Here is a 24,932-nt window from a genome sequence, read left to right on the forward strand (position 1 = left end):
AGCTCAGTGACCTGTACCGCTTCCACCCTGAACCAGCATCTGACCACACGGCCGACACCACCACACTGTTACAGGTCAGCACACACACACACACACACACACACACTCTATTTTTCGGTGTTTGTCTTTCTTGAAACTGAAGCATTTTATTTGCTGTGTGTCTATGTGTGCATGCATGTCTGTGTGTGCCTGTGCCTGTGTGTTTGTGTGTGCATGTGTGTGTGCCTGTGTGTGTGTGCGTGCATGTGCTCATATGCATGTATGTTTTTATTACAGGACTCGATCTTGGCTGCCCTGTTGGAGAAGTGCGGGTCTTACATTGTTAGTTACCATGAGCATGATTCCTTACTGGACCACAAAGAGGATGAGGAGCTGAGTGAGGAAGAGCGCAGAGCAGCATGGGCAGAGTACCATGCAGAGAAGGTACTTAAACACACACACAGGCACACCCAGGGAGGGCCGTGCAATATCATCAGGATACACATGATACAGTTCTATACGATATTGCAATGCCCACAATAATGATAATATCGAGATACAGGCGATTTACAGTGTATTGCAAGACAGTCTTCTCTGATATATCACATTATCTGTTTAACTGAAAATCAAAAATCAAAATAATTTTTGCAAAAGCAGCATTCAATTACATATTATATTTATTCACTGTTTTGTCGTGATTTTAGTTTCTCAGAACTTTAGATACACTGAGATGAAAAATGTGAAACAAAGCACATAGTCTTAATGTGTTTAACCCACACGCTGACTGCAACGCGTTCGCGCATGTCACTGTTTAACAGTAAAGCTCTGGGAGAGCAGAAGAGTTTGAGTTGAACTTTGCGGAGGGAGGGTAAAGCTGCCTTATAGAAAGACATATCTTTTCAGTCTGTGCAAATGAAGTCTCTCAGCAGTGGCCTGGGAGCTAGCCCAGCCTCACTGGCATCTGAGATGCCCGTCTCAGTTAGGGTGATGTCAGAGACTCTTTCTCGCAGCGAAGAACAGAACTGTACTTAAATACATTTAAAAATGTCTATTTTATATACTTCTCAACATTATTATTCAAATTCTGTTTCCCTCAACTACAACAGAGCCACATAACATTACCATCACAGTTATGAATTAATATTTTATATAATTCACAATCACATTATTAAAACGGAGTCTATATAATACACACAAATCAGATACATATAAGTCTTTGACTACACATCAGTAACAGTGTCCAGTGAAGTTCCCTGGGGAGATGAGGGCAGTCCAGAGGGCTGAATGCTGCTGGGGAAACTGGGAGAGCCATGTTAAAAAGCACTGTTCCACTGGAACCCGGCACATCGCTCGGTTTCAGGGCACGCCATGCAGTGAGGTTCAGGTCTCAGGTTCTCCAGGTGTAGCCTACTCTGTCGTTAGGCTTGTGGCATTTGTTGGTTTCACCACAAGATCATGATGGTAACGACCGGGGTGGCTGTACATTTTTGTTGTTGCCTGACTGTTTATGAAAAGTCTGAAGATTTCCATCTTCTTCCATTGGAACGTCATGGAAACACTGCAGGGACACCACAGGATGTTTCTGAATTTCATTTTCATTAGACGTTTCCTGCAGATCTCATAGTTTACTAACTAACTAACTGGACGAACAGACTCGACAAAGTGGGACCAGACTTTTGGCCGAAAAGTTGATGCCTCTGATTTGCTTCTCCTTGTCCTCTCTTTGTGCCAGTGTTATTGTTAGTGTCTCCTCTTCAGCACAAGTTAGTTACTGTCCTTACCCTCTCCTCGTCCCTGTGTGAGCACCACCATGTGAGGCCATGAATAATGACACTCTGGGAAGAGGCGTAACTCCACACACGTCTGTTAAGGGTGCCTGGACATTTAATCCAAACCCTGGCACAATAATGTCCCACAAAAGGAATTATCACAATATATCCCCATATCATTGTTTTTGTTTCACTCTTAACACACACAGATGCACTCTCCACACCACCCACACATAGTGTACAAAACAAACACACACGCACACACTCCACACCATAAACACACACGCACACACTCAGCACCATAAACACACACGCACACACTCCACACCATAAACACACACGCACACACTCCATACCATAAACACGCACTACCACACTCCACACCATAAACACGCACTAACACACTCCACACCATAAACACGCACTAACACACTCCACACCATAAACACGCACTAACACACTCCACACCATAAACACGCACTAACACACTCCACACCATAAACACGCACTAACACACTCAGCACCATAAACACACACGCACACACTCCACACCATAAACACACACGCACACACTCCATACCATAAACACGCACTACCACACTCCACACCATAAACACGCACTAACACACTCCACACCATAAACACGCACTAACACACTCCACACCATAAACACGCACTAACACACTCCACACCATAAACACGCACTAACACACTCCACACCATAAACACGCACTAACACACTCAGCACCATAAACACGCACGCACACACTCAGCACCATAAACACACACGCACACACTCCATACCATAAACACACACGCACACACTCCATACCATAAACACACACGCACACACTCCACACCATAAACACACACTAACACACTCCACACCATAAACACACACTAACACACTCAGCACCATAAACACGCACTAACACACTCCATACCATAAACACACACTAACACACTCCACACCATAAACACACATGCACACACTCCATACCATAAACACACACTAACACACTCCACACCATAAACACACACTAACACACTCCACACCATAAACACACACTCCACACACGTCACATCCAAAGCTGTAAGTCCAGATGGACATTCAGTAAGGATGGTACACTGTAAAACTGTAAAAGATGCAATACCAATAAAGCTATGGTAAATCGTGTTGTTTTCCTTCTCTTGTATCAATCAGCCAACTGCATCTCCACAAGAGCTCTGCCCATAAACTGACTCTGTGTGTGTGTGTGTGTGTTTCTGAGCCAGAACCAGACATATCAGCACTCCAGTTTAAGCAAATATTCTCTCGCAAGTCTCTGCAGGAAGACCAATGAGGAGCTGGAGGTAAACACTGATGATTCTTATTAACTGGTTTTCTCTGTGTGTGTGTGTGTGTAGTGTAGTGTTACATTGTGCTAATCTTGTACAAATGTGTTTGATAGATGCTCTTGATGCAAAATCGTCAAGGTCTGAAGGATTTGCTACAAAGAATTATCCCATCCTTCAGTCTTGAACAGCATGTTGAGAATCTGGTAAGTATGTGTGTCTGTGTGTGTGCACACGTGCGAGTGTGCGTTTGATTTGGTGTGTGCGTGTATGTTTGCGCGCATGCACGTTTGATTTGGTGTGTGTGATTTGTGGGTGCTTGGAGAAAAGGCATAACTAGTCTCAGCGTTGTGATTATCGCTCTGTGTGTGTGTGTGTGTGTGTGTTCAGATGAAAGCCAACCCAGGGCTGACCAGAGATAAGGCCCTGCCTATGGCTGTGAGTTGTCTGAAGAATGCAGAGAAAGAGCAGCGAAGCAGAGAAGAGCTCTACCAACAGAAGCTCAATGAGCAGCAAACAGTATGGAACATATACACATATACACACACAGACATACACACATACATACATATACACACACGCATACTCACACTCTCACACACACACACACCTCCAGGAGTTGCTACAGGAATAACAAATAGCTGTCTGTCACTCTTTCTTCTTTCAGCTCATCGTAAACGTTCAGAAGATTCTGTCCAGCAGGAAAAGCTGTGCCTCTCACGGCACCCAGCCCATCGCCATCACACAGCCAACCAATCACAAACCACCTACTGCTGCTGATCCCAGAACAGTCACCTCACCTCCCTCCAGCACCCCAAAGGCCCACAGAGACGTCTTTGTGATTGACCTGCTGTAAACCACTCACGTTTCTTCCCTAGCCTTGCTCATGTAGCTCGGATTGGCTTAAAAACAGATTTGGCTTAAATCACTGTTTATTAGCACTTTATGGAGACTTGCCTGCATCACGGGGAGAACGTGAGAGTGAATGAATGTATTTCTTCTCAGCGCCCCTGGGTCAGCATTCTAACGGTGCCAACGACTGAGCCAATGTTGTCATTAAGTTATTACTGCCTTCTCTCTCTCTCTCTCTTTCTCTCTCTCTCTCTGTCTATCTACCTCAGTGTTAAAGTACTTAACCTGACACTATGCTGCAAGGGGAAAAGACAGTGTGTGGATGTATGAATTATACTTATTTTTCTGCATTTGGATAAAGAATTTCTTTAATAAAAAAAATATACCGCACAAGCTGTTACCATGGTTTTGTCATCGGCTCTGGGGGTGTTTGACAGATTAGGAGGATCGGGACGGTTAAACTACTGTTTATTACCGAATAAAAAGGAGCCAGACGCTATCATTCTTATTCAAAGTGCTGTTCGCTGTCACTGTTACCGTCGGGGGTGTCCCCTCAAGATTTCAACGGGTATCTTCTTCCACCGTCATTCCATATGCAAGCCTGACCTGCCCGTCACTCCACACGTTACACGCTCACTCTGCGGGAATAGAGAGCGCCTTCGCCGGGTACATACGGCTCTGGGAAACGCGCTCTTACGGTACCTGTGCGGTTATGGTCCTGTCTGCCTCGCTTCGCCGGTGCTTGCGCATCTTGTCATGGCTTCCCGTCTTCATCGTAACGGCTGTTATTTTGTGGTCGTATTATGCGTATGTCATGCACCTTTGTCTTTGTAAGTATACTGATACTGATCCATAGTAAATGATTTTACCATTCCACGATGGAAAAAGTCCAGTAATGTCCAGCCTACTATAGCTTCAAGGCTGTTTTTACCGCGTAGATTTGAAGAAGTCTGACGGGTCGGTTTTCGAGGTCTGCCGTGCAACTCTCAGTCGATGTATTTTCTTGTAATCTCCTGAGTATTTAACCAAACGTTCAGTACTGTTGTTCTGCTTCATACTGAGACAATAATGTTTTCTTTGATCTCCTAAAGATGAGATTCCTTGTAATTGTGTAGTGTGTAATTCATGCATTCTCTTCACCAGTTACTCTAACCAGCACCGCAGAGAAAGGTAAAGACCGACTTCACGATTAATATGGTGTTCAGAGTGACGGTTATCCTGTTATATATATATATATATATATATATATATATATATATATATATATATATATATATATATATATACACGAGTACTTATATATCTACAACTTTTTTAATGTCAACACAAAATAAGTGTTCAGGTTTCATAAGGAATGACATTAAGTACTGATACTTCAGAACAGTGCTGCATGCTGAGTCTGGGTTTGTGTCTCTGACTTTCTGTGTGTGTGGTGTGTATGTGTGTGTGTGTGCGTGTGTGTGTGTGTTATACAGTGGCGTACCTGCTGATCTTCAATGTGTGTTTTGTGATGTTTTCTTGGGCATATTGGCGATCCATACACACCCGCCCCTCTTCTCCTTCTGCAGAGGTACCGTCATCACTAACACATCACAACTGTCACATCAAACCACAGTCACCCTTACCACAGTCACCCATACCACAGTCAGTCACCCTTACCACAGTCAGTCACCCTTACCACAGTCACCCATACCACAGTCAGTCACCCTTACCACAGTCACCCTTACCACAGTCAGTCACCCTTACCACAGTCAGTCACCGTTACCACAGTCAGTCACCGTTACCACAGTCAGTCACCCTTACCACAGTCACCCTTACCACAGTCAGTCACCCTTACCACAGTCAGTCACCCTTACCACAGTCAGTCACCTTTACCACAGTCACCCTTACCGCAGTCAGTCACAGTTACCACAGTCAGTCACTGTTACCACAGTCAGTCACTGTTACCACAGTCAGTCACTGTTACCACAGTCAGTCACCTTTACCACAGTCACCCTTACCACAGTCAGTCACCCTTACCACAGTCAGTCACCCTTACCACAGTCAGTCACCGTTACCACAGTCAGTCACCGTTACCACAGTCAGTCACAGTTACCACAGTCAGTCACAGTTACCACAGTCAGTCACTGTTACCACAGTCAGTCACTGTTACCACAGTCAGTCACCGTTACCACAGTCAGTCACCCTTACCACAGTCAGTCACCCTTACCACAGTCAGTCACCCTTACCACAGTCACCCTTACCACAGTCAGTCACCCTTACCACAGTCACCCTTACCACAGTCACCCTTACCACAGTCACCCTTACCACAGTCAGTCACCCTTACCGCAGTCAGTCACAGTTACCACAGTCAGTCACCCGTACCACAGTCACCCTTACCACAGTCAGTCACCCTTACCACAGTCACCCTTACCACAGTCAGTCACCCTTACCACAGTCACCCTTACCACAGTCAGTCACCCTTACCACAGTCACCCTTACCACAGTCACCCTTACCACAGTCACCCTTACCACAGTCAGTCACCCTTACCACAGTCACCCTTACCACAGTCACCCTTACCACAGTCACCCTTACCACAGTCAGTCACCCTTACCACAGTCACCCTTACCACAGTCAGTCACCCTTACCACAGTCACCCTTACCACAGTCACCCTTACCACAGTCACCCTTACCACAGTCAGTCACCGTTACCACAGTCAGTCACCGTTACCACAGTCATTCACCGTTACCACAGTCAGTCACCCTTACCACAGTCAGTCACCCTTACCACAGTCACCCTTACCACAGTCAGTCACCCTTACCACAGTCATTCACCCTTACCACAGTCAGTCACCCTTACCACAGTCACCCTTACCACAGTCAGTCACCCTTACCACAGTCAGTCACCCTTACCACAGTCAGTCACCCTTACCACAGTCAGTCACCTTTACCACAGTCACCCTTACCGCAGTCAGTCACCCTTACCACAGTCACCCTTACCACAGTCAGTCACCCTTACCACAGTCAGTCACCCTTACCACAGTCACCGTTACCACAGTCAGTCACAGTTACCACAGTCACCCTTACCACAGTCACCCTTACCACAGTCAGTCACCCTTACCACAGTCAGTCACCCTTACCACAGTCAGTCACCGTTACCACAGTCAGTCACCGTTACCACAGTCACCCTTACCACAGTCACCCTTACCACAGTCAGTCACCCTTACCACAGTCACTATTACCACGAATGGTCAATTCACGACAGTCCCAGTTCTGAAGGCCAGAAACTGCAGAACCTGTGGCTGTTATGATATGTCTGATTGTCCAGAACCTGTGATTGTGGTGAGATGTATGGTTGTGGGAACATATGGAGGGTTCTGGTGAACGGGCAGCCCATTCCCTTCCCCCAGGCTCCTGGTCTTGCTTTACAGACCCAGGGAGGACAGGAGAACTTTCTCAGCAGCTCTGAAAGCTCCCTTTTGTTCTGTGGATGAGTGATTATTGTAGGTTTGTCCTCTCAGTTCCAGCTCTCAGTCTCAGAATGTCAAGGTTACGAGGCATGGGGGTCAGGAGACCGCCAGAGTCACGTCCTCCAGGAGGTATCCCAGAAGCTTCCGGTTCACATGCGCTCTGCCAGCGGAGGTGGGCCCACTCAGCAGCACATACAAACCCTTAACATCTCAGACAACCCCATAACATCTCAGACAACCCCATAACATCTCAAAAACGAACCCCTAAACATCTCAAACAACCTCTAAACAACTCAGTCAAACCCTAAATACCTCAGAAACAAATCCCTAAACATCTCAGAAACAAATGCTAAATATCTAAGGAAATGTTTAAATAACCCAAACAGGAATATGTGAGAACCCCCCTCCACAAAAGAACAACATGAAACATAACAGCCGATTTAGATCCTACTTTTGTCACAAGTAGAACTTAGAAGTAATTAATATGCTTCTGCTGACATCTGTAAGGTGCTGTCTGTGTGTTGTAATAGTTTTAGCTGAAGTTGACTGAACCTTTGGTTTTGGATAATTAGTATTAAACACACTGTTGGAGAGATGTGTGGAAACAACAGGGTGTCTCGTGTGTGTGTGTGTGTGTGTGTTACCAAATAACCTGATAAACTGAGAACTCCATCCTCTCCATTTTGCTAATTAGCGTACCAGAGGAGTGTGTGTGTGTGTGTTTGGTGTGTGTGTGCCTGTGAGATCTGGTCCTCAGCCTAAGGGCACTATGACTAAAAGATGAAGTGTTCTGGGAGGAAAACAGGGATATTCTTCCTAACAAATGCTCAGGGTGTGTGTGTATGTATCAACACTCTTCACAGGTGTTTCTCTCTGCAACAGTTTAACTTCCCTAGTTCACTAATCACTGTGTGTAAGATTTGCTCTCTGTCTCTCTCTCCTCTATGTGTGCACATGTGTGTGCGTGTGTACGTGCATGTGTGTTTGTGTGTGTGTGTATGTATATGTGTGCGCGTGTGTGTGTGTGTTTCAGATATCAGGTTCTGTCATCGCTGCCAGTTAATAAAACCGGACCGCTGCCACCACTGCTCTGTTTGCCAAACGTAAGAACCTGTGTGTGTGTGTGTGTGAACACACACATCTCCCCATGCCCAAACAGTAACATGACACACATGTGTGAGCGAGTGTATGTGATAATTAGAGGATGTAGCCGAAGTGCCTGCTCACATTTATTTGAGTGAACTGGAGGAATCCTCTAACAGAGCTAGGTTTCTCTAACTCTGTGTGTGTGTGTGTGCGTGTGTGTGTGTGTGTGTGTTCATCTCTGTTGTTTCTACAGACTCTCACCCTCACTGAGAAGGGGAAGTGGTAACATGAGAATTCTCTGTGAGTGTGTGTGCATGAGTGTGTGTGTGTGTGTGTGTGTGTGTTAGTGCGTGTGTGTAAGTGCGTGCGTGTGTGTGTGAGTGCGTGTGTGTGAGTCCGTGTGTGTGTGAGTGTGAGTGAGTGCGTGCGTGTGTGTGGGAGGGGGGGCGTGTTAATCAGAGGATGCTGCTGCAGTGGAGGAGAAAAATCCTCTCATTCCCATTGGGCTCATGTTCCCTTTGATTAAACTCAAGGTCTGAGTGTGTGAGAGAGTGAATGACTGAAAAAGAGATTACTCTCTCATGACTTTGCTCTGATCAGAGATGGAGGACAGTCTCTCTCTGTCTCTCACACACACACTCACTCATCACCAACCTGAACACACAAAGGATAACTACACTTAGACTGTAATTCTCTCTCACACACACACACACACACACACTCATCATCAACCTGAACACACAAAGGATAACTACACATAGACTATGATTCACACACACACACACACTCACTCATCACCAACCTGAACACACAGAGGATAACTACACAGACTATAAACTCATAACAAGGGTGATGACAAAAGGAGAATTATAAAAGAATTCTCTTTCTTTCTCTTACTGTCTGTCTGTAGGTGTGTGCTGAAAATGGATCATCATTGTCCCTGGTGTGTCAAATTTATTTTCTCTCCAGTAAAACAATACAATCTCTTTCAAAAAGAATAATGCATAGTAATTGGATTGCTGTACCATTGCTGTAATTATTGTTTGTGTTGTGTGTGTGTCCTGTGTGTGTATATATATATATATATATATATATATGTGTGTGTGTGTGTGTGTGTGTGTGTGTGTGTGTGTATATATATATATGTGTGTGTGTGTCTGTATATACCCAGGTTGAATAATTGTGTGGGATTCTCCAACTACAAGTTCTTCCTCCTCTTCCTCCTCTTCTCTCTGATGTACTGCCTCTTCATCGCCGCTACTCTGGCGCCGTCCTTCATCACAGTCTGGGTGGGTACTCTCACAGTGTGTGTGTGTGTGTGTGTGTGAGAGACAGACAGACAGAGTCTAATGTGTGTGTATATGTATGAATGAGTGTATATTATATATATATATATGTGTGTATGAGAGTATGGTGAATGTATATTATATATGTGTATGTGTACGAGAGTATGGTTAGTGTGTATATGTATATGTGTATGTGAGTATGGTGAGTGTATTTTATACATGTATATGTGTATGAGAGTATGGTGAGTGTATATTATATATGTATAAGTGTATGTGAGTATTGTGAGTGTATATTATACATGTATATGTGTATGAGAGTATGGTGAGTGTATATTATACATGTATATGTGTATGAGAGTATGGCGAGTGTATATTATATATGTATAAGTGTATGGTGAGTGTATATTATACATGTATATGTGTATGTGAGTGTATATTATACATGTATATGTGTATGAGAGTATGGTGAGTGTATATTATATATGTATAAGTGTATGTGAGTATGGTGAGTGTATATTATACATGTATATGTGTACGAGAGTATGGTGAGTGTATATTATACATGTATATGTGTATGAGAGTATGGTGAGTGTATATTATATATGTATATGTGTATGTGAGTATGGTGAGTGTATATTATATATGTGTATGTGAGTATGGTGAGTGTATATTATATATGTGTATGTGAGTATGGCGAGTGTATATGTGTATGTGAGTATGGCGAGTGTATATGTGTATGTGAGTATGGTGAGTGTATATTGTATATGTATATGTGAGTATGGCGAGTGTATATTATATATGTATAAGTGTATGTGAGTATGGTTAGTGTATATTATATATGTATAAGTGTATGAGAGTATGTTGAGTGTATATTATATATGTATATGTGTATGTGAGTATGGTTACTGTGTATGTGTATGTGAGTATGGCGAGTGTATATTATATATGTATATGTGTATGTGAGTATGGTGAGTGTATATTGTATATGTATATGTGTATGAGAGTATGGTGAGTGTATATTATATTATGTGTATGTGAGTATGGCGAGTGTATATTATATATTTATAAGTGTATGTGAGTATGGTTAGTGTATATGAGTATGGCGAGTGTATTTTGTATATGTATATGTGTATGTGAGTATGGCGAGTGTATTTTGTATATGTATATGTGTATGTGAGTATGGCGAGTGTATATTACATATTTATAAGTGTATGTGAGTATGGTTAGTGTATATTATCTATGTGTATGTGAGTATGGCTAGTGTGTATATGTGTATGTGAGTATGGCGAGTGTATATTATATATGTATATGTGTATGTGAGTATGGCGAGTGTATATTATATATGTGTATGTGAGTATGGCGAGTGTATATTATATATGTATATGTGTATGTGAGTATGGTGAGTGTATATTATATATGTATATGTGTATGTGAGTATGGCGAGTGTATATTACATACTTATAAGTGTATGTGAGTATGGTTAGTGTATATTATCTATGTGTATGTGTATGTGAGTATGGCTAGTGTGTATATGTGTATGTGAGTATGGCGAGTGTATATTATATATGTATATGTGTATGTGAGTATGGCGAGTGTATATTATATATGTATATGTGTATGTGAGTATGGCGAGTGTATATTATATATGTATATGTGTATGTGAGTATGGTGAGTGTATATTATATATGTATATGTGTATGTGAGTATGGTGAGTGTATATTATTTGTGTATGAGAGTATGGTGAGTGTATATTATATATGTATATGTGTATGAGAGTATGGTGAGTGTATATTATATATGTATATGTGTATGTGAGTATGGTGAGTGTATATTATATATGTGTATGTGAGTATGGCGAGTGTATATGTGTATGTGAGTATGGTGAGTGTATATATATATGTGTATGTGAGTATGGCGAGTGTATATATTGTATATGTGAGTATGGCGAGTGTATATTATATATGTATAAGTGTATGTGAGTATGGTTAGTGTATATTATATATGTATAAGTGTATGAGAGTATGTTGAGTGTATATTATATATGTATATGTGTATGTGAGTATGGTTACTGTGTATGTGTATGTGAGTATGGCGAGTGTATATTATATATGTATATGTGTATGTGAGTATGGTGAGTGTATATTGTATATGTGTATGTGAGTATGGTGAGTGTATATTATATATGTATATGTGAGTATGGTGAGTGTATATTATATATGTGTATGTGTATGTGAGTATGGTGAGTGTATATTATACATGTGTATGTGTGTATGGTTAGTGTATATTATATATGTATATGTGTATGTGAGTATGGTGAGTGTGTGAGTATGATATGTGTGTGTGTGCAACAGAGAGTATGATGTGGGCGTGTGTCAGGTTGTGTACACTAAATGTCAGATAGAAATGTCTGTCTTAATGAAGAAGTTCGGCCGATATCCGCTCTGGGGGACTTTTGTGGTAAAAGACCGTAGGTAACAGCTCTTGAAGGGAAAAGGGCAGTGGCTTTGATTATGGACTCACCAATCAATCACCAGGCCCTGCTATGATGTAAAGACTAATGTTTGTATGTGTGGGTACACTCTTAAAGTGTTTTTGTACAGGATAATGTTTTTGTGTGTATGAGAATTTTCAGTTTTCATCATTGCAAGATGTCTTATAATTTCTCTCTCTCTCTCTCTCTCTCTGTCTCTCTCTCAGGGAGAGCTGGTCGACAGTTCAGCGAAGCTGCATAGTCTCTTCCTGATGCTGGTGTCAGTGTTATTCTCTGTGACTCTCTCCTGTCTGCTGGCCTTCCACTGCTGGCTCCTGACCACCAACAAGACCACACTTGGTAATGCAGCTATACTGTGTGTGTAAAGACCACGCTCAGTAACACCACTATACTGTGTGTGTAAGACCACGCTCAGTAACACCACTATACTGTGTGTGTAAGACCACGCTCAGTAACACCACTATACTGTGTGTGTAAGACCACGCTCAGTAACACCACTATACTGTGTGTGTGAGACCACGCTCAGTAACACCACTATACTGTGTGTGTGAGACCACGCACAGTAACACCACTATACTGTGTGTGTAAGACCACGCACAGTAACACCACTATACTGTGTGTGTAAGACCACGCTCAGTAACATCACTATACTGTGTGTGTAAGACCACGCTCAGTAACACCACTATACTGTGTGTGTAAGACCACGCTCAGTAACACCACTATACTGTGTGTGTGAGACCACGCTCAGTAACACCACTATACTGTGTGTGTGAGACCACGCTCAGTAACACCACTATACTGTGAGTGTAAGACCACACGCAGTGTTATGTGTCTGTATTTCCAGAAGGTTCTGTATACCTGCACTCTTGTTTATAGTTTCATATTGTGTTTATATTAACCACGCCCAGGGGACTGTCAGACTGATTGTGATGCACTGTGTGACAGAGTGGCTGTCGGCTCCGTTTTTCTGGGACGGACAGGACGGAGCTGCGTTTGACGTGGGTGTGCGGCGGAATGTGATGCAGGTGTTTGGAGAGAAGAGAAGACTTTGGCCCTTTCCTGTTTTTAGCAGGTCAGAACAGATTCAAAGCCCAGTAGTCATTTACACCCCACTAATCTACACTCTCTCACTCTGTCTGTCAGTCTTCCTAATATTTGTTCTTCTCCGAGTTCCTTCTCGTTTGGCCAGTGCAGTGGTTCTTAACCACGGTCTCCTACCTCAGTCTTATCCACCAGAAGCCTGGTGTTTGGCAAAGCTGGTTTGTGAACATGTTTGTGTTTATTGTAAGAAACACAATAATGATAAACGTGTTCACAAATCAGCCAGATCAAACAGAAGTGAATGTGTGTTAAGTGAATGTGTGTTAAGATAAAGTGTTTGTGCGGTGAGTGACTGTATCGTTTTGAGCTGAACCAGTTATGATTGTGTGAATGTTTCGGCTGTGTGACTGTCTGGCTTGACAGGCTGGTTGTAAAAGGCTGTTGTATTAGGGAGGCCTGAGCAGATCTGTGCTGGGCTCTGATTGGTCCTGTTTATGTCTGTTTGGTCTGTAGTCAGGGAGACGGTCACGCCTTCCCTATACGGAGGAGGATGGTGTCCCACAGTCCCCTAGCGGCACGGGGAGATGTGAATTTGGGAGAGGAGAGCATTGTGGGTAAGTGGTCTTGCAGAAACCTAGAGCAGATAGTGTAATGTAATTGTCTGTGGATTTTATAATAAACCATTTCTTTATTCCCGCACCCCTAAGCTCACCAAAGGTTTTCCTGTGTACTGTATAGTAAAACATGAGAGAACGTGTTATGTCAGCGTGGCGTGTGTATGCATACCTCAGCGGCCTCGATCTCATGTGTCTTATTCAAACAGAGACTAAATTTACTCCAGTTCTCACACTGGCCCTAAAACTGGATCCTCGCCTGCCCCGTGTCATTAACTTAAGTGAGATACAATGAAGAGTAGGGTTACTCTACCACACTCTCACATTCTCTCTCTCTGCCTCCCACACACACACACACACATATGCACGCACACGCACACACATTCACACACACACACTCTCACACACATACGCACACACACACACACACACACACACACACCCACACCCACATTCACACGCACATATACGCAAGGAAACTCACACACATACACACTCTCTCTCTCTGCCTCCCACATACACACACACACACTCACACGCACGCACATATGCATGCACTAAGGTACACACACACACTCTCTCACATTCTCTCTCTGCCTCCCACACACACACTCACAAACACACACACCCTCACTTTCTCCCTCTCTCAGCCTCTCACACACACCCTCTCCAATATGGTGTAGTTGTTTCACTCTTTCACATACAGACACATTCTCACTTAGTAAATGACCTTGTAGGTTAAATGGTTTTAGTCTCAAGGTTGCTGGTCTGAGAGGCCGGTGTCTGTGTCTGTCAGCAATACAGTGTAATAGCCCTGTCTCTGACAGCCTGAATGACTGGACAATACCCAGTGAGTTTAAAATGGACAGGAGGAGTGTGAGCTCACACTGCCCTCTGCTGGCTTTAAGAATTATTGCACAGAGGACACGCTGCACATAAGCTCACAGTATGCCCCAGAATCCCACTGTTAGGACGATACGGGTCAGCCCAAACGTTCTGTGTGAAACGGAACCGATGCCGTGATGCCAGAGCAGTGTCATGCAGTGCCTCATCAGTCCTCATCTCTACTGCTGATACAGTCGGGAGTGTATGAACAGAGCTGACGTCTCTACTGATGATACAGTCGGGAGTGTATGAACAGAGCTGACGTCTCTACTGATGATACAGTCGGGAGTGTATGAACAGAGCTGACGTCTCTACTGATGATACAGTCGGGAGTGTATGAACAGAGCTGACGTCTCTACTGATGATACAGTCGGGAGTGTATGAACAGAGCTGACGTCTCAACTGATGATACAGTCGGGAGTGTATGAACAGAGCTGACGTCTCTACTGAGGATACAGTCGGGCGTTAAAGGACGTGAATTTCCCGTGGTGTCTGAATGGTGTTTTCAGTGATGATGTCTGAACAGTGGCTTCCTACATAAATGTTTTTAACATGTCAAAGGAGTTTTAAAAAAGACTTTTTTGTTTGTCAGGATAAAGTTGTGCAGTGCCTCATTCTCCAGCTTGCTCACAGGAAACAGAACCTAGCAGCTCTATTTATCACTGCTCTGTCATACAGAACAGAACACTATTTTCACCAAGTCCCTATATATGCAAACGCACTTCACAGTGTAAACAAACCTTGCTATTAAATATCTGTCAGCTGAAATGATCTATCAGAACAACCATATTAAGGGTTTAGTCTTAAAAGGGCAAACTTCCCCTCTCACTGCAGCTTTTCACCAGGACGGTCCCGTTACCATAGAGATGGATGATTGACATGTCTTTATTGAGGTAAGTATCTCAGACTACTCTTTAAGATAATATGACTTCTGTTGTGACAACACTGAGAGTGGAGCTCATATACAGAGCAAACAGAATACACAGTCTGTGTGTGTGTGTGTGTGTGCGCGCGCTCAAACTGGGTCAGTGAGGGGGGGGCATGTGCAGCACACCTGACTGACGGATGACCTGAGATGACCTGATGCCTGGACACACCTGACTGACGGATGACCTGAGATGACCTGATGCCTGGACACACCTGACTGACGGATGACCTGAGATGACCTGATGCCTGGACACAGCTGGGACAGTGTGACCCTGAGGGACACCCTGCAGTGCTGTAGGACACAGCTGGGACAGTGTGACCCTGAGGGACACACTGCAGTGCTGTAGGACACAGCTGGGACAGTGTGACTCTGAGGGACACACTGCAGTGCTGTAGGACACAGCTGGGACAGTGTGACCCTGAGGGACACCCTGCAGTGCTGTAGGACACAGCTGGGACAGTGTGACCCTGAGGGACACACTGCAGTGCTGTAGGACACAGCTGGGACAGTGTGACTCTGAGGGACACACTGCAGTGCTGTAGGACACAGCTGGGACAGTGTGACCCTGAGGGACACCCTGCAGTGCTGTAGGACACAGCTGGGACAGTGTGACTCTGAGGGACACACTGCAGTGCTGTAGGACACAGCTGGGACAGTGTGACTCTGAGGGACACACTGCAGTGCTGTAGGACACAGCTGGGACAGTGTGACCCTGAGGGACACCCTGCAGTGCTGTAGGACACAGCTGGGACAGTGTGACCCTGAGGGACACCCTGCAGTGCTGTAGGACACAGCTGGGACAGTGTGACCCTGAGGGACACACTGCAGTGCTGTAGGACACAGCTGGGACAGTGTGACTCTGAGGGACACCCTGCAGTGCTGTAGGACACAGCTGGGACAGTGTGACCCTGAGGGACACCCTGCAGTGCTGTAGGACACAGCTGGGACAGTGTGACTCTGAGGGACACCCTGCAGTGCTGTAGGACCTCTATCTGCCCGTCTCTCAGAGAGCTCCAGCATCAGCGTATGGACTTGACTGCAATTCAAAGAGTCAGGAACAGCCTCCCTCTCCCTATAAAATCAAATCCACTTTAACACTAGTGGGGCAGGACGAGCTGTCTGACGCCTGAACCACGGGTTTAATGTTGATTCTGACTGTTGTACATGCTTCTTATTTCTCCTCTGTACAAATGACAGGAATGTGGACTGTGGCAACATAAGTCACCTGACCCTGGAAACACTTGGCAGACACCGCGCTGGCCACTCTGCCCCGGCGACTGGCTTCTATACTGTAACAGTCATTTAGATGTGTAAAAAGATAAAATACCAAATACATTTATTATATAAGACACAAAACCCAAGACAAAATGTTAAATAAAAAAGCACTTTTACTTGGAGTTGTTTTTTGTGGCTGGTTTTGTCTGATGGTCTGGGCAGGAGACGGCAGGAGGAGAACAGGCTGTAATGCAGAGTGTGCAGGAGAAGCTGCAGGTGTGTACAGCACTGCTCCAGAACGAGCATCAACGTCTCCACAGGGCCTGGCTCTACACACTGCTCTGTGCTCAGGTGCGAATGTTAAGGCTGTGGATCCTAAAGCTTGTACACATATGCACCAATCAGATTTCATCATTATTCATAACAGACCAATCAGGCATCAGAATAAACCTACCATAAGTCAGTTAGTCTGTATACATTCCAAATGGATCAGTCAGATGGAGGCAGCTCACACACACACACACACACACACACACAGATCTGTAATAACGGTTGTGGTGAAGTCTTGAGTGTGTATTCACAGTGGCTCAGTCAGTCAGTGCCAAAGTATCTCTGTCCAAAGTGTGTTGGAGCAACAGGGTGGACTTCAGTGGTCAGAATAGTGATGTCCGGAAACTCCTGGATAATGGACCGTGCACCTGGACACACACACAGACAGACACGCATGTTTGGTACAGTTTTAAGTAAGTTGTACAGTTGGAGGACCAGTCAGGTAAGTCAAAAAGGCTTGTGTTATAGAAACAGAGCTAAAATATGCCCAGACATCGGCAGAGAATAAACAGTGAAGCAGACACAGAGTGTAAGAGTGTATCGCTGACATCCATTAGGGAAGAAAAGATACTATATTTCACCTATTCGCAATGTGAGTGGGTGATGTTAAGGGCCATGTTGTAATGTGAGTGGGTGGTGTTTAGGGGTGTGCTGTAATGTGAGTGGGTGGTGTTTAGGGCCATGTTGTAATGTGAGTGGGTGGTGTTTAGGGCCATGTTGTAATGTGAGTGGGTGGTGTTTAGGGTCATGTTGTAATGTGAGTGGGTGGTGTTTAGGGGTGTGCCGTAATGTGAGTGGGTGGTGTTTAGGGCCATGTTGTAATGTGAGTGGGTGGTGTTTAGGGTCATGTTGTAATGTGAGTGGGTGGTGTTTAGGGGTGTGCCGTAATGTGAGTGGGTGGTGTTTAGGGCCATGTTGTAATGTGAGTGGGTGGTGTTTAAGGGTGTGCTGTAATGTGAGTGGGTGGTGTTTAGGGTCATGTTGTAATGTGAGTGGGTGGTGTTTAGGGTCATGTTGTAATATGAGTGGGTGGTGTTTAGGGTCATGTTGTAATGTGAGTGGGTGGTGTTTAGGGGTGTGCCATAATGTGAGTGGGTGGTGTTTAGGGCCATGTTGTAATGTGAGTGGGTGGTGTTTAGGGCCATGTTGTAATGTGAGTGGGTGGTGTTTCGGGGTGTGCCGTAATGTGAGTGGGTGGTGTTTAGGGCCATGTTGTAATGTGAGTGGGTGGTGTTTAGGGGTGTGCTGTAATGTGAGTGGGTGGTGTTTAGGGTCATGTTGTAATGTGAGTGGGTGGTGTTTAGGGTCATGTTGTAATATGAGTGGGTGGTGTTTAGGGTCATGTTGTAATGTGAGTGGGTGGTGTTTAGGGGTGTGCCATAATGTGAGTGGGTGGTGTTTAGGGGTGTGTTGTAATGTGAGTGGGTGGTGTTTAGGGCCATGTTGTAATGTGAGTGGGTGGTGTTTAGGGCCATGTTGTAATGTGAGTGGGTGGTGTTTCGGGGTGTGCCGTAATGTGAGTGGGTGGTGTTTAGGGCCATGTTGTAATGTGAGTGGGTGGTGTTTAGGGCCATGTTGTAATATGAGTGGGTGGTGTTTAGGGGTGTGCTGTAATGTGAGTGGGTGGTGTTTAGAGCTGTGCCGTAATGTGAGTGGGTGGTGTTTAGGGCCATGTTGCAATGTGAGTGGGTGGTGTTTAGGGCCATGTTGCAATGTGAGTGGGTGGTGTTTAGGGTCATATTGTAATATGAGTGGGTGGTGTTTAGGGGTGTGCCATAATGGGAGTGGGTGGTGTTAAGGGCCATGTTGTAATATGAGTGGGTGGTGTTTAGGGGTGTGTCGTAATGTGAGTGGGTGGTGTTTAGAGCTGTGTTGTAATGTGAGTGGGTGGTGTTTAGGGCCATGTTGTAATATGAGTGGGTGGTGTTTAGGGGTGTGTCGTAATGTGAGTGGGTGGTGTTTAGAGCTGTGCCGTAATGTGAGTGGGTGGTGTTTAGGGCCATGTTGCAATGTGAGTGGGTAGTGTTTAGGGGTGTGACGTAACGGGAGTGGGTGGTGTTAAGGGGCGTGTTGTAATGAGAATGGGTGGTGTGTCACAATGTGAGTAGGTGGTGTTTGGTGTGTGGCATAACATGAGTAAGTGGGGATTAGGGGGCATGATATAGCATGAGTGGATGGGGTTTATATAGTCATGGTATGAGTGGGTGTGCTAAGGGGCGTGTCTTACCGTGGGGGGTGGAGAAAAGGCTGAGCAGGATTATGTGTTTGGCCTGAAGGCCGTGTTCACTCAGGACTCTGACGGCCTCTATCACTGTATTACCTGTACCTGCATAACACACACACAGGGTCACACACAGTACAGGAACACAGGCACGCACGTACACACATATATATAAAGGCAATGATTGGTTTGCTTCTCTAGACACAGCAACTCACATAAGGCACCTGGAGGTGTGAATGAGTGAGGAAAAACACATGCTAACTGAGAGAGTGATCAGTGCTGATGTGGAAGGTTTGCTTTTGGAAACTGATGAGGATACTGAATACATGTGGACAAGGAATGAATTTCTTATGGTTTGGCCATGCACACTCCCACTGATACTAAATGCTGGACTGTCTTCACAGTCAGATATTCCTGATGTTAGTAAAAGGGGTCTATGAGTAGTTAAATCCTCACTGAGGATGGGGTCTATGAGTAGTTAAATCCTCACTGAGGATGAGGTATATGAGTAATTAAATACTCACTGGGGATGAGGTATATGAGTAGTTAAATACTCACTGGGGATGAGGTAAATGAGTAGTTAAATACTCACTGGGGATGAGGTCTATGAGTAGTTAAATACTCACTGGGGATGAGGTAAATGAGTAGTTAAATACTCACTGATGGTGGGGTAAATGAGTAGTTCAATACTCACTGAGGATGGGGTCTATGAGTAGTTCAATACTCACTGAGGATGGGGTCTATGAGTAGTTCAATACTCACTGAGGATGGGGTAAATGAGTAGTTCAATACTCACTGAGGGTGGGGTAAATGAGTAGTTCAATACTCACTGATGGTGGGGTAAATGAGTAGTTCAATACTCACTGAGGATGGGGTAAATGAGTAGTTCAATACTCACTGAGGGTGGGGTAAATGAGTAGTTCAATACTCACTGAGGATGGGGTCTATGAGTAGTTCAATACTCACTGAGGATGGGGTAAATGAGTAGTTCAATACTCACTGAGGATGGGGTAAATGAGTAGTTCAATACTCACTGATGGTGGGGTAAATGAGTAGTTCAATACTCACTGATGGTGGGGTAAATGAGTAGTTCAATACTCACTGAGGATGGGGTAAATGAGTAGTTCAATACTCACTGAGGATGGGGTAAATGAGTAGTTCAATACTCACTGAGGATGGGGTAAATGAGTAGTTCAATACTCACTGAGGGTGGGGTAAATGAGTAGTTCAATACTCACTGAGGATGGGGTCTATGAGTAGTTAAATACTCACTGAGGATGGGGTAAATGAGTAGTTCAATACTCACTGATGGTGGGGTAAATGAGTAGTTCAATACTCACTGATGGTGGGGTAAATGAGTAGTTCAATACTCACTGATGGTGGGGTAAATGAGTAGTTCAATACTCACTGATGGTGGGGTAAATGAGTAGTTCAATACTCACTGAGGATGGGGTCTATGAGTAGTTCAATACTCACTGAGGATGGGGTAAATGAGTAGTTCAATACTCACTGAGGATGGGGTAAATGAGTAGTTCAATACTCACTGATGGTGGGGTAAATGAGTAGTTCAATACTCACTGATGGTGGGGTAAATGAGTAGTTCAATACTCACTGATGGTGGGGTAAATGAGTAGTTCAATACTCACTGAGGATGGGGTCTATGAGTAGTTCAATACTCACTGAGGATGGGGTAAATGAGTAGTTAAATACTCACTGAGGATGGGGTCTATGAGTAGTTCAATACTCACTGAGGATGGGGTAAATGAGTAGTTCAATACTCACTGAGGGTGGGGTAAATGAGTAGTTCAATACTCACTGAGGATGGGGTCTATGAGTAGTTCAATACTCACTGAGGATGGGGTAAATGAGTAGTTCAATACTCACTGATGGTGGGGTAAATGAGTAGTTCAATACTCACTGAGGATGGGGTACATGAGAAGCACCTTCCTGCGGCTGATGTCGGGGGGAAACTTGGCATAATAAACTTTGGCTTTCTGCGTCTCCTCGTCACTCTGAATCAGGATCTTACCGATGCGGATTGATCTACAACAGTCCCTCAGACCCTGCTCCATGGCCTCACCTGCGCCCGCGCACACACGCACACACACACACACACACATACACACATACACTTATAGCAGCACACTGATCTGACAGTCACGCCTATGAAAGTGTGACTTATCTGGGAGGTAATAAAAGGTAGTAATGAACTTTTATTATGACTCTGGTAGCTGTGATGAAACCTCAATAAAAAAAATCAGCCATTCATAATTTATTCTGTAAAATACACTTATGCCTACACACACACACAACCTGTAGTGTTTAAATTGGTGTAGATTTTTTTGTTGTTTAAATCAGTGATGATTTTTAATAATTAAATTAGATTAAATTTTCACTGTTTATATAAATGGATAATTTTTATGCTTTAAATGAGTGGAGATTTTGAGTGTTGAGATCTGTGGAGATTCATAGTGTTTACATAAACTGATATTTTTGAAGTGTTGAAATCAGAGGAGTTACTCACCGCTCCTCATGATGCTCACACCACAGTTCCCTTTCTCAAACTTCACTCCTTCATACTTGTGCCCTGAGGAGAGACACTGTGAGGACAGGGGTGACCTCGCACACACACACACACACTGTATGGAGATGTGGTTTTATCTCTGGGAGAGGCAGTATGAGGGAACACCCTCAGTCATGTTCTGTGTGTGTGTGTGAACACTAGAGTCAGGAGGATGCCAAGGAGATCTGTTTCTATGGAAACACATTTACCTGTGGGTGTGGTGACTGTACATTCAGTGTATGGAAGTTGATTGAGTCCCTCTTCAACCACCAGCCTGATCTGACCGGGACAGAGAGAGAGAGAGAGGGAGAGAGAAAAGATTAGCCAATCAAAACTACAGTGAAAACTAGATGGTCTGGTTCAGATAAGAATTCTAAATAACCTTAAGTCCAATCTAAATGTATACAGTCACAAACACAGCCAGACATGGGCAGTGAACCTTAAATACAGAAAAACTGTTGCTGGGATTCTGATCATGTGACCCAAGACCACAGCTGAACCTGTGACATTTGGTTGTGTCAAATTCTATGAAGATAAATCTCTGAACTCTGTACAGGCTTCGTTTATCAGAGTGTATAGTTTACAGATGCTTTTTCACTTGTCAGCGCGCTGTCTATCAAAGTCAGTTTAGCACACAACCCATCCGGTCCATCTGGTTTACAGGTCTGACTAAAGCTGACACCTGTGAGCAGAAGGACAATGTAACAGCCAACCCAATTCACAGGTTCTGGTCAGACTCTTTTAAAAGCCCTAAGGTTGCGTCATGGTGTTTGTGTTAAAGGTGAAGATTGACTAATCACTGAGATTTTGAGCCCAGCAACTGGAGCAGAACACAGATCAGTCACGGCTTTCCTTTCAAACCAGTCTACAAAACCTCTGGGCTCCAGTCCTATACTGGTTCTCCTGCTCAACTCAAACCTCTCACAATAATTCACTACACCGCCTCTCAGAGTTTTCTACAGAGCTCAGTTTCCACAGGCAGAAAACACACAAACATACAAAATAATTCACAACACCTGTAAAGCATTTACATATCATTTATGATGGAATGGTTGGGGGTCAGGTGCACTTAATAGTATTTTAATGAGCCAGAGATATTTACAAAGCTTTACGTTGGGATTTAATTTGTAAGCAATCAAATATTAGCGTCAATTCCATTTTGCGCAATCTGGACAACATGAATGCACTGACGTTCTCTTACCAATCTATCTGCAGAAAACACGAAGTCTCCTCTACTGGTAGACCTGAGAGAGAGGGAGATACAGAGAGAGAGAGATTAGTGGGTGTTCTGCCATACATCTGCTCTCTGCTCCTCTGCGCAGTTTTATGGTTAAAATGAGAGACATAAGGAAATGTACAGGTCGTATTCTGAGATATTTCCGGCATAAAGTAACACGTCAATGCCAACAGAAGCCATTTCGAAAATGAGATCGCACAAGTACTTTGCTATGAATGCCTCTATCTTATCCGCAGTTCCTCGACCAGATCCGGGTCTGGGGGTTGGCTACTCACTTGTCCCTGATGATTGTCTGTAGTTCTCTAATTTGGTCATTTAATGGCAAAAGTTTTAGTTGCGGTCCTATTTGTTGTTGTACTTCGCTGTTTAACGCTCTTTCGCACGGTTCCGTTGAGTCTCCATCCTGACATACTACCGGCGGAACACTGTTAGCAAAGCGAACCTGCTTCGCCGCATGGTCTTGATTGTCTATCGCGTTCAGTTGCTCATTGTGGCACGGCATTGTATTTTCGTTGAAATTCGTTTCCATATGCAAAAACGAAATAAAAGTATAAAGCAACCAAAGCGGTTCAGTGAAAAAATGATAATTCCACAAACAATCTCTCCATCAATAAGAAACGCGTTATTGCTCACCCTCCCCAAGTTCAACGGAGGATGAGAATATTGAGTCTATGACGTGTGCTTCCAGGAACAAAAACAGTGTAACAGGACATTGCGTTCAACCGCAAGCTCGCAAGTGAATGGATAGACGACATGTCAATCAAAAGGCCAACCAACAACTGTGTGTGTGCGTAAATCAGCGTCCGTTACCCACGGTCTTATTGTGAGTGCTTCTCTAAGCGCATGGGATCCCTAAGGGAAGTTGACAAATGACACGTCGTATTTTCTAAAATATAAATGTGCTTAACTCTCTCTCTCTCTCTCTCTCTCTCTCTCTGTCTGTATGTGTCTGTATGTGTGTAACATTTTAAGAGATATGGTTCTATATGACTATATTTCTGTACAAATTCCTACCTCAGTACATCACATTTTTACTGACTGATAACTTGCATGATCAAAATAAAGCATTGCCAAGATGCCCACTGAAGAGAGAGAGGGAGAGAGAGGGAGAGAGAGAGAGAGAGAGAGAGAGGGAGAGAGAGAGAGAGAGAGAGAGAGAGAGAGAGAGAGAGAGATTAACTTGTATCTTTACTATGTCTCTGTGGTAATGGGAAAGTGTTTGTGCATGTGTGTTTGTGTGTGTCTGTGTCATAGTTGACTACATTCCCTGGATTAGTGAAGTTTGCTCTTTCGGTCATCTCCATGGCAGCGGACTCTTCAAACACATCTATCTATCTTTCTATCTGTCTGTCTGTCTGTCTGTCTCTCATTCTCTGTTTTTTATGTATATAATATGCCTTTGTTCAGATCTATGCCCTGATTGGTGGAAAGAGGCCAGAATGACATAGAATGATGGAGTGCCCATCTAACAGTCCCCTGTGCTGATAAAGTCATGCTCTCAGACGTCAACGCGGTGCTTTACTAAAGACTCGCACAGAAAGTCATGCCCTGTATAATCCTGATGATTCTGAAGTCCTGTTTCATCTACTGCTACATTTTCATTACAGACTGTATCAGGGCCAGATCAAAGGGCAGGAGACTGTGACCAAA

At 44.1% G+C, this 24,932-nt stretch overlaps 3 protein-coding genes across 3 annotated transcripts in view; 2 read left to right on the plus strand and 1 right to left on the minus strand.

Annotated features, from left to right (window-relative positions):
• Positions 1–4,254, plus strand: part of atrxl (ATRX chromatin remodeler, like) — a 47,208-nt gene extending 42,954 nt beyond the window's left edge. The window contains exons 32-36 of the mRNA XM_030792302.1: positions 277–423; positions 3,024–3,101; positions 3,200–3,289; positions 3,474–3,602; positions 3,751–4,254. Coding sequence (XP_030648162.1) covers positions 277–423; positions 3,024–3,101; positions 3,200–3,289; positions 3,474–3,602; positions 3,751–3,939 — 633 coding nt within the window. The 3' untranslated portion in view covers positions 3,940–4,254. The remainder of the gene's footprint in view (positions 1–276; positions 424–3,023; positions 3,102–3,199; positions 3,290–3,473; positions 3,603–3,750) is intronic.
• A 393-nt stretch (positions 4,255–4,647) lies between these two features.
• On the plus strand, positions 4,648–14,198 carry zdhhc15a (zDHHC palmitoyltransferase 15a). Its single transcript, XM_030792303.1, has 11 exons — positions 4,648–4,765; positions 5,079–5,105; positions 5,411–5,505; positions 7,437–7,557; positions 8,419–8,488; positions 9,382–9,414; positions 9,643–9,775; positions 12,455–12,587; positions 13,194–13,320; positions 13,803–13,903; positions 14,113–14,198. Exons 1-11 carry the CDS (start codon positions 4,648–4,650, stop codon positions 14,196–14,198), a joined length of 1,044 nt encoding a protein of 347 aa, XP_030648163.1.
• Positions 14,199–17,142: 2,944 nt separating this feature from the next.
• Positions 17,143–23,784, minus strand: uprt (uracil phosphoribosyltransferase (FUR1) homolog (S. cerevisiae)). The gene is made up of 7 exons (XM_030792665.1): positions 23,558–23,784; positions 23,247–23,289; positions 22,255–22,324; positions 22,007–22,069; positions 21,401–21,562; positions 19,489–19,587; positions 17,143–17,629 (listed from the first exon to the last, which is right to left on the minus strand). Exons 1-7 carry the CDS (start codon positions 23,782–23,784, stop codon positions 17,523–17,525), a joined length of 771 nt encoding a protein of 256 aa, XP_030648525.1. The 3' UTR covers positions 17,143–17,522.
• Between the last annotated feature and the right edge of the window lie 1,148 nt (positions 23,785–24,932).

The sequence above is a fragment of the Chanos chanos genome, chromosome 15 (assembly GCF_902362185.1).
Source record: "Chanos chanos chromosome 15, fChaCha1.1, whole genome shotgun sequence".
In the NCBI taxonomy this organism is placed as follows: domain Eukaryota; kingdom Metazoa; phylum Chordata; class Actinopteri; order Gonorynchiformes; family Chanidae; genus Chanos; species Chanos chanos.